The 8,878-nt window shown below is 50.8% G+C and overlaps 1 protein-coding gene across 1 annotated transcript in view; it reads left to right on the top strand.

Moving 5' to 3' along the window:
• adgrg2a (adhesion G protein-coupled receptor G2a) overlaps window positions 1-8,186 on the top strand; it is a 10,456-nt gene extending 2,270 nt beyond the window's left edge. Inside the window, exons 5-30 of the mRNA XM_076170422.1 lie at window positions 272-309; window positions 403-545; window positions 981-1,050; window positions 1,188-1,246; window positions 1,331-1,378; window positions 1,495-1,562; window positions 1,937-1,971; window positions 2,049-2,176; window positions 2,245-2,362; window positions 2,828-3,009; window positions 3,760-3,967; window positions 4,345-4,433; window positions 4,525-4,622; window positions 4,708-4,844; window positions 4,938-5,094; window positions 5,173-5,328; window positions 5,425-5,541; window positions 5,659-5,704; window positions 5,808-5,911; window positions 6,125-6,249; window positions 6,459-6,727; window positions 7,031-7,130; window positions 7,247-7,533; window positions 7,626-7,727; window positions 7,850-7,969; window positions 8,059-8,186. Of these exons, the coding sequence (XP_076026537.1) occupies window positions 272-309; window positions 403-545; window positions 981-1,050; window positions 1,188-1,246; window positions 1,331-1,378; window positions 1,495-1,562; window positions 1,937-1,971; window positions 2,049-2,176; window positions 2,245-2,362; window positions 2,828-3,009; window positions 3,760-3,967; window positions 4,345-4,433; window positions 4,525-4,622; window positions 4,708-4,844; window positions 4,938-5,094; window positions 5,173-5,328; window positions 5,425-5,541; window positions 5,659-5,704; window positions 5,808-5,911; window positions 6,125-6,249; window positions 6,459-6,727; window positions 7,031-7,130; window positions 7,247-7,533; window positions 7,626-7,727; window positions 7,850-7,969; window positions 8,059-8,186 (3,132 nt within the window). The remainder of the gene's footprint in view (window positions 1-271; window positions 310-402; window positions 546-980; window positions 1,051-1,187; window positions 1,247-1,330; window positions 1,379-1,494; window positions 1,563-1,936; window positions 1,972-2,048; window positions 2,177-2,244; window positions 2,363-2,827; window positions 3,010-3,759; window positions 3,968-4,344; window positions 4,434-4,524; window positions 4,623-4,707; window positions 4,845-4,937; window positions 5,095-5,172; window positions 5,329-5,424; window positions 5,542-5,658; window positions 5,705-5,807; window positions 5,912-6,124; window positions 6,250-6,458; window positions 6,728-7,030; window positions 7,131-7,246; window positions 7,534-7,625; window positions 7,728-7,849; window positions 7,970-8,058) is intronic.
• The last annotated feature ends 692 nt before the right edge of the window (window positions 8,187-8,878 follow it).

The following is an 8,878-nucleotide window of genomic DNA, read 5'->3' as shown; positions in this document are numbered from 1 at the left end:
GAATGTGTGTCAGGCGGGTCTCTGCAGCAGACTCCGCTCATGTCAGCATCTCTGCGTGTTTCAGCTGTCAGACGCGTTCGTGTGTGAAGAAGAGGACGCAGACGCACGCGCTTCAGATTCAAGAGATTTCTGTCAAAGCGACGCACGAGTTCAGGTGTGTGTGTGTGTGTGTGTGTGTGTGTGTGTGTGTGTGTGTCAGAGAAACGCCCTCCAGAATAAAACTCCTGTATGTCTGACATGATAGAACTCCATGTCTCCTTCATCTCTGCAGACTATCGAGGTTTCCTGCGACGCTAAACAGAACGGAAGGTGACAGCGTTTCACAATGTTCACCCCCGCCGAGAGTACGCTGCGTGTGCGTGTGCGTGCGTGTGTGTGTGTGACCGCTGTTTGTGTGTCCAGGCACACCAGCAGCTGCGGCGTGCTGTTGCAGCTGAGACGCGCGGCCCCGGTCTGCAGCCTGCAGCTCGCCGCGCTCTCTGCACTGCAGCGGGCTGCGAACCAACACATGCGAGCACGACTGACGGGGGAGCTGGAGAGAGTCGGTGAGCTGTCAGTCAGCCTGCAGAGCAACGCACTGAACGCTGTGAACGCCCCATCGGCGGTCATTTTAACTGCAGACGCACGCACACACACACACACACACTCCCCGCCCCTCTCTCTCTCTCTCTCTCAGATCTTATTGAGTATACTGTATGTATACAGTGTGTGTGTGTGTGTGTGTGTGTGTGTGTGTGTGTGTGTGTGTGTGTCTGTGACCGCCTATACAAACTGATATTTTGTGTTTTCCCAGCAGATCATTCTAAAATTAAAGCTTTAACCTTAAACAGTACATGTAAACATTAACGTGCGTGTGAGTGTGTGTGTGTGTGTGTGTGTGTTATCTGTCATTTTAAGAGATAACAAAACTTGAGGGTTCCAGTCTGGGTTCCATACCCGTGTTTAGATCCTCCTTTTGCTTCCGTTTGGATCGTGCACAGCTGAGTATCACACTTTGTTAGGTCGAGGTCTGTGTGAGGACGGGACGCCCTCTGGTGGCGGCGTGGTGAGGTGCACATCTCCGTCTTCACTGGATGATTTCTGCCAGGCTGAGCCAAACTCCACGCTTACATGGTGAGCAGTGTGTGTGTGTGTGTGTGTGTGTTGGCGTGCACGCTCTATATCTGACCCTCGTGTGTTTATGTTAGCTCTGTCATCGACCCCACAAACATCATGACCCACACACCTACGAGGGAACCCTGCTTTGGTGAGTATTACACACACACACACACACACACACACACACACACACACACACTCAGGATTGACTGTGTATCTGTTTGTGCTGCAGGGAAGGAGCCTCGCTTCTGTGACTGCAGCGCTTTCTGCAGTGATACACGTAAGACAACAACAACATGGTGATCTGTCTGTCTGTCTGTCTGTCTGTCTGTCTGCCTGCCTGCCTGCCTGCCTGTCTGTCTTATAGGCCTGTGCTGTGTGTCTTCTCCTCTCCAGGTCAGTTCTTCGCCCTGAGTGTGAACATCAGCAGCAGCGTGGTGGACGTGGCGATGCTCCAAAGCGTGGTACGTACAGCACAGCGTGTACGGCTGAGACACGCCCCCCTGACGCACACACACACGCAGCATCACTAACACACTCTGACTGTGCTTTAACAGCTGTCCGGGCTGGGCGTGGCCTCTGCGTGCGACGCTGCGTCAGAGTAAGTGATGTCATAGCACATTGTTGTGATCTGAAGAGGAAGTGATTGAGGGATCTGATCCTGTGTCTGCAGGGCCGTGTGCAGAGGTTACACAGAGGTGACACGGCGTTACCAGGTAACCAGGTCACACTGCCACGTTGCTACATGGCTTTGCTACATGGCTCAGCTACCCTCAAGCTACATTTAAGCTAGTAGCTGAAGTCCCTCCCTGTAGTTCAAACACTTTTCTTTATCCAGGGTTCTCATCTGGAATGTCACGGAACAAAACAGAGGTAAGAAGATCTTTCCTTCTGGTTGATTAATTAGGATAAGGGAGCTCAGTGCTTAGCGGCGTCCTGTGTGTGTCCAGGCTCTACAGCTGCATGGTGATCCTGGAGATGCTGGGGCCGGTGGATGTGTGTTCCCTCACACGCCTCCTGCAGCTGCACATGGACTCCATCCCCGGCGTGACGGAGGAGCGGCCGCTGGCTCGCATGGGTGAGTTTGACTCCTGCTGTTGTTTCCCAGGAGATCCCAGATGTTCAGGTGTGTTCTGGTGTCCTCAGTGGTTTGTGGCCCTGCTGGTTTGCCCGTCAGCGCTCTGTTGACCTCTAACCTCACCTGGGTTGCCAGTGACCTGTTGACCTCTGAGATCTGTCGGCCGAACCGCAGTCTACTGAACTGGTGAGAGAGAGAGAGATGTAATATGATGCACGTCACAGTGTTTGTGGTTGATTTAAAGCAATTTGTGTTTTTGTTCACAGTAACAAAAAAATGATTTATGTTATGATTTTTAAAAATAAATAAAATGTGTTGTGTTTCTGATAGAAAGAAGTTTGATAGAAGTCAATCTGACATGTTTCCTGTCCTTGGGCTTAATATTTGGATTTTAATGGCTACAATCCTGCCTGTATATAATATCTGTCACTCAGTATGCACAGTGGTGCTGCAGGAAAGGGAGGGTATAAGTTGATCAATGTGTTTTTTTTCACGTTAAAGCATTACACATGGAGTCTATATGTTAGATCTGTTATGGTTTCTATTTTCAGTCGGTAGGTCCATTGTGTCGGCGCTGACTCGTTCAGTATCAAAGAGCCGAGCAGCCGTTCTTCTGTGGTTCTATAGAACTGTGTCTCTTTCCTCTCACAGTGAAGGCGATGAGACGCTGGCTGTGCTTCTGACCGAGAGCTGTCAGGACGCACGCCTCACCGCCGCCAACCGCACGCTGCAGCCGTCCTCTCTGCAGCGAGATCGCATCGCCACCACGGCCGCCACGGCTGCGACTCCATCTGTGACCGACGGCACTCTGCGACAAAACGCCACAGCTGAGAGTGACGCTGCAATTCAGCTGAAAAACAGATCCTCTAATGGAACGACTCCACTCACAGCACAACCCGGCGCTCCAACCAGCTCAGAGATGATGTCACTGAGCACTTCCCCCCACGCCACAGTGCAGAGGACGACTGTCTCTGACCCAAACACATCACTGACACTTCAAAACACAACCCAGGTGCCAAACGCAACGCAACTCACAGCACCTAACCCTGTCAACGCCACTGTGACGACACCAACTCAAAACACAACACTCCATAACACAACCATGGCTCAGAGTACCGTGATGCGTTCTACGACACTGAACCCCGTCAACGCTACGCTACCAACTGCAACTCACAGCACCAAACTTCAGAGTACGACCTCGTCTCATGGTGATGTAACAATGTTTAGCCACATCAACTCAACAATGTCCAGAACCACGGCTTCTCCTGCCATCAAGCTCACGTTACCAAACACTACAACGCCTCAGACTGTGCACAAACTCAATCGCACAGCGGTCTACAACGTTACGCTAGCTGCCAAACACTGGAACCTGCTGAACATTACAATGCCAAGAAACGCAACAATTACAGCATTTAGAGCGTTCCGTCTCTGGACCAATCACACAGCGGCAAAGACTGGAAGCACAGCTGCATCACATCCAAACCACACAGTATCACAAAACGCAACCAAGGCCATCGCCATGGAAACACAACAGAATACCACAGCTCTTCCCCAGAACACAACACACACTGTTAACAACACAACAGTGACACAAAACACAACTCTGGAGAACACAACCTCGACTGTAGATGCAACAACACCCACACAAGCGCCACAACTAAACAACAACACCACAAATTACGCCACAAACGTCAACAACACCGACTCAAACATGATTTACTCTGCGAGCGCTCTGAACACAACAGAAGCAAACTTCAACTGGAGCTCCAACTCCACCACTTTGAAGACAAAGTTCAACCAGACAACGGACAGACCTGGATTCATTTTAACAACAACAAACACCACGACTGCAACAACTCCATCTCCAACTCCATCTCCATCTCCATCTTCATCTTCATCTTCATCTCCATCTTCATCTCCATCTCCATCTCCATCTTCATCTTCAACTCCATCTCCATCTCCATCTTCAATTCCATCTTCATCTTCATCTTCATCTCCATCTCCATCTCCATCTCCATCTCCATCTCCAACTCCATCTCCATCTCCATCTCCAACTACATCTCTATCTCTATCTCCAACTACATATTCATCTTCATCTCCATCTCCAACTCCATCTCCATCTTCAACTCCATCTCCATCTTCAACTCCATCTCCATCTCCAACTCCAGTGGGCAACCCTACAGCAGAGGACTCTTTGACACCTTCACCATCTTCTACATCCCGACACACCACCGCGCTGCCCAGCAACATCACAACAGTAACCGGTATGTACGACCACAAGTTTGGGTTCAAACTGCTTGGTCTTAGTGATGTCTTCTTCATATGTCTTCTTCGTGTGTCTTCCTCAGCTGATGAGACCACCCAGGATGACCAGGATGAGCCGGAGCAGGAAGCAGAGGTCCTACTGGATCAGTTACAGAAGACATCTAACCTCACCTCCTCCCAGGTGAACGCACTGATCCATCAGACTCCTCACTGTTCCAGGTTGGTGTCTCTTCATGCCTTCACTGTAGCTTGGATGGAATTTGCAGGTGGAGGAAGTGGTGGCACGTTTGGAGAAGCTTCTGAAGGGCCCAGCTGTCTCTCGGTCACTGGGAGAGAAAGTCCTCAAAATCATCAGCAAACTAATGGAGGGGGACTCAGCGGCGCTCTCTACGTCTGGTAACAGGTACTGCTCTCCAGTTCTCTGAAGGTTCACCGAATCAGTCTACCACACATCAAATCAGATCGGATTTGTTTCTCTTCTCCTTCTCGCCCGCAGGCTGATCCGGTTGGTTGAATCCCTAGGCATTAAACTTGTTGTCACGGACGACAGCGAGATCCTCTCCTCTCATTTGCTCGTCCTGGCAGTCCGGCCGGTGGACGGGACAAACTTTCCAACAACATCTGTCAACATCTTCAGCACAGATCACATCCAGGTAGCTTCACTTTGTCTGTAGGTAAAAACAAGCAGATTGATCCAAACAAAGGAGGTTCTAAGCCTTTTCTCTGTCCAGTTCCAGCCCGTCCGTAGGTCCCCACCCAGGAGCTGGGAGAACCCCATGGGTCGGGTGTTGTTGCCGTCCTCCCTCACTGAGGGCCTGAACCACGAGGAGCAGAGACAGGCCAGTAGAGTCCAGTTCACCTTCTTCACCTCCACAGCTCTTTTCCAGGTGTGTGCTCCTGTAAGCGTCTACACACAATCTTCCTCATGTGATGAACTAGATTTAGAGAAACTTCTCTCCCTGCTGGGTCTCCTTCCTCTGCAGGACCCGACCTTAAAGAACCGGACCGTAGCGGGTCCAGTCCTGGGCTCCAGCGTGGCCAACCTGTCCATCAGCAATCTGAGTGAAAACATTCAGTTTACCATCCGAAACATCAACCCCGCACCTGTAAGTGCTTTGATTCTGTTTCATAAGTGTCAATCGTCGACATCTAGTGGCAGCTGTGTGTAACTACACCCTGAGTGTGCCTGGAGGTAAAGGGATGTTGTTGTTTCCTAGGCAAACTGTGTGGCGTCTTGTGTGTTTTGGGACTTTGAACTGAACGGTCAGTACATGCTTACACACACACACGCACACACGCACACACACACACACACACACACACACACACACACTGCTGCATGACTTGATTTCCCCTGTGTGTTTAGGTGGTGGAGGAGGTTGGAACCCAAACGGCTGCTCTGTTCTTAACGCCACCGAGGAGGAGACGACCTGCAGCTGCAACCATCTCACCTCCTTTGCAATACTGCTGGTGTGTGTGTGTGTGTGTTTGCGTGTGTGTGTGTGTGTGTGTGAGAAAGAGAGAGTGACCATAAAACTTATTGTAGCCTTTAACAATATGACCCTGTATGTTCTGTGTGTGTGTGTGTGTGTGTGTGTGTGTGTGTGTGTGTGTGTGTGTGTGTGTGTGTGTGTGTGTGTGTGTGTGTGTGTGTGTGTGTGTGTGTGTGTGTGGTCTTTGCAGGATGTGTCCAGACAGGGAGTTTCTGACCGCCAGCAGGCTCTGGTTCTCACCTTCATCACGTACATCGGCTGTGGAATCTCTGCTGTTCTTCTGGCCGTCACCTTGCTCACGTACCTTTCCTTTGAGTAAGAATCAATCGGTCGGTTGATTGATCAATCAGTCAGTCAGTCAGTCAGATAGTCAAAGGTCGAGTGTGTGGAGTGTGGAGCGGAATGCTTATTGAGACTTAAACAGGTCAAAGGTGACACAAGTTGCCCCCCCCCCCCCCCACCAAGCGGTCAGTCCGTACGTCCTGCTGTAACCGTGGTGATGAACCCTAACCTACTGTTTGCAGGAAACTTCTCCGTGACATTCCCTCCAAGATCCTGGTCCAGCTGTGTTTCTCCCTCCTCTTCCTCAACCTGGTCTTCCTGCTGGACGGCTGGCTGGCGCTCTACCCGGCGACCGGCCTTTGCATCAGCACCGGCTTTTTCCTGCACTACTTCCTGCTGACGTCGTTCACCTGGGCGGGGCTGGAGGCGCTGCACATGTACCTGAGCATCGTCCGCGTCTTCACCCCCTACCTCAGCAGATACATGCTGAAGTTCTCTCTGCTGGGCTGGGGTGTGTAGCTGCATACCTTTACACTGAGGAAGAGTAAACACACACACTGCTGCATTGATTGATCCCTCACCTATGGGCCGACACGTGTAACAGAGGATTTCATACCAAGAAGTGTTTAAATCTTCAGGCCCAAAGTACGATTGCTCTTAGTCAGTTCTTACGTCTGAACGCAGAGGCACTCACAGGGTTAACTCATAAGCTGTGAACACGCTAACACGACCCCCAGCTGCTCTCATTCTCTGCATGTTAGCCTCTTTCTGAATGGATTGATCCCTGACACTGATTGATGTCCTGGTCCCGCAGGTCTTCCTCTCGTCGTGGTCGTCGTTGTGATCGCCGTGGACAAAAACAACTACGGCCTCGTCACGTACGGAAAATACTCCGATGGAACCACGGATGATTTGTGAGTTTGGTCTGTGAGCCAAGCGCACAGTCGGCTCTTTACTCCTTATGGATCTACAAGCGTCAGACCTTAAAGGGTTAAACGGTTGAGTGAGTTCAGTCTGTTCATCCTACCAGCTGCTGGCTGCGTAATGACGTCGCCTTCTACGTGGGCGTGGTGGCGTACTTCCTCCTCATCTTCTTCCTGTGCCTGGTGGTCTTCATCGTGGTCCTGGTCCAGCTCCAGAGGATCAAGCGTCAGAACCCTCAGAACCAGGCTCCTAACAGGGGCCTGCTGACGGAGCTACGCAGCGTGGCGGGCCTCATCGTCCTGCTGGGCCTCACCTGGGGCTTTGCTCTGCTGGCCTGGGGGCCGCTCCACCTGCCCTTTGTTTACCTCTTTGCCATATTCAACTCCCTACAAGGTGAGACCCTCCATCTTCATCACACAATGAGAAGACGCTGAGCAGCTTAAAGTGATAAAGTGGCGATTTGAACTCCTCCTCCTCCTCCTCAGGCGTCTTCATCTTTGCCCTGCACTGTGCTGTAAAGGAGAACGTCCGCAGGCAGTGGAAGACGTTTCTCTGCTGCGGGCGGCTGCGACTGGGAGACAACTCATGTGAGCACGTTGACCTTTCACCTTCAGGCCAAGGAGAGCGAGGAGTTCAACCATCAGTCTGTCTGTCTGTCTGTCATGTGGCTCTGCATCACTAATACATCACTTTTGTAAAAACTTCCCAGATTGGAGTCGGACGGCCACGCACAAAATGAAGAAGCTGTCGGTTCTCACGTCGTCCACCACGCCGGTCTTTGGCCCCGCCTCCCGAAGCTCCTCGGTCATCAGTGAGGGGACGAGCAGCGGTGAGAGAGAGAGAGACTGACTGACTGACTGACTGACTGTAATCTGAGCTGAACCTCCTCCTGTATTCTCTTCTGGTTGATCCCTGCAGGCTTGGTGTTCTCAGACAGTGGGATGTCTGACGGCTCCAGCAGCGATGTCGTGCTCAACGAGATTCACAGACGAAGCGCCGCCGGGCCGCCAAGCGTCGCCTCATACGGCGTCCGCATGGATCTGTGACGGCGAAACCTACGACTGCGGCAAAGCTCATAGGACTGATGGATCGTTAAAGAGACACAGCTGACGTGCATATGGAACCTGTACATGCAGCCTATAAGGACCTGTGTGTGTGTGTGTGTGTGTGTGTGTGTGTGTGTGTGTGTGTGACTGGAACATGGTAGCACACACTCACTGAGTGTGTGTGTGTGTGTGTGTGTGTGTGTGTGTGTGTTCTGTATGTTTCAAAGCTCTGAGAGCTCTCAGTGTCTCATTAGAGGATCTATTCTAGTATAGATGATATTTTACTGCTATAGAATAACAAACATTTAATGTAGTTTAAGTTTCTGTGCATTTATTCTTATTAAAAAAAAACAAAGAAAACTGTAGAACGTGATGAAAAGGTTCATAAAGTCACCTCATAGCTCACACACACACACACACACACACACACACACTCTACCTACTTTTCTTTTTCTTTTTTCTTCTGTAATACACCCAATCACCACTGGGTGTCACTGTGGCTTTAACTCTCACACCAGCTTCCTCTCTCAGGAAGTGAGGGTCAAACCCGGCGCGCGGGAGCTGAAGTGGGTTTTCCTGAGGTGAGCATGTTTTTGATTGAAGAAGCCTTGAGCTGTATGTCAGCATGTATATTTATATAAGATGTGTTTACGTTCACGTCCCGGTGTCAAATCCACACAGAAAAACAAGAG

The sequence above is a fragment of the Genypterus blacodes genome, unplaced genomic scaffold (assembly GCF_046128005.1).
Source record: "Genypterus blacodes isolate CSIRO-AG114 ecotype Tasmania unplaced genomic scaffold, CSIRO-AGI_Gbla_v1 ptg000218l_1, whole genome shotgun sequence".
Taxonomy (NCBI): domain Eukaryota; kingdom Metazoa; phylum Chordata; class Actinopteri; order Ophidiiformes; family Ophidiidae; genus Genypterus; species Genypterus blacodes.
The sequence above is the reverse complement of the archived record's forward strand: the minus strand, read 5'-3'. Positions and strand labels throughout refer to the sequence as shown.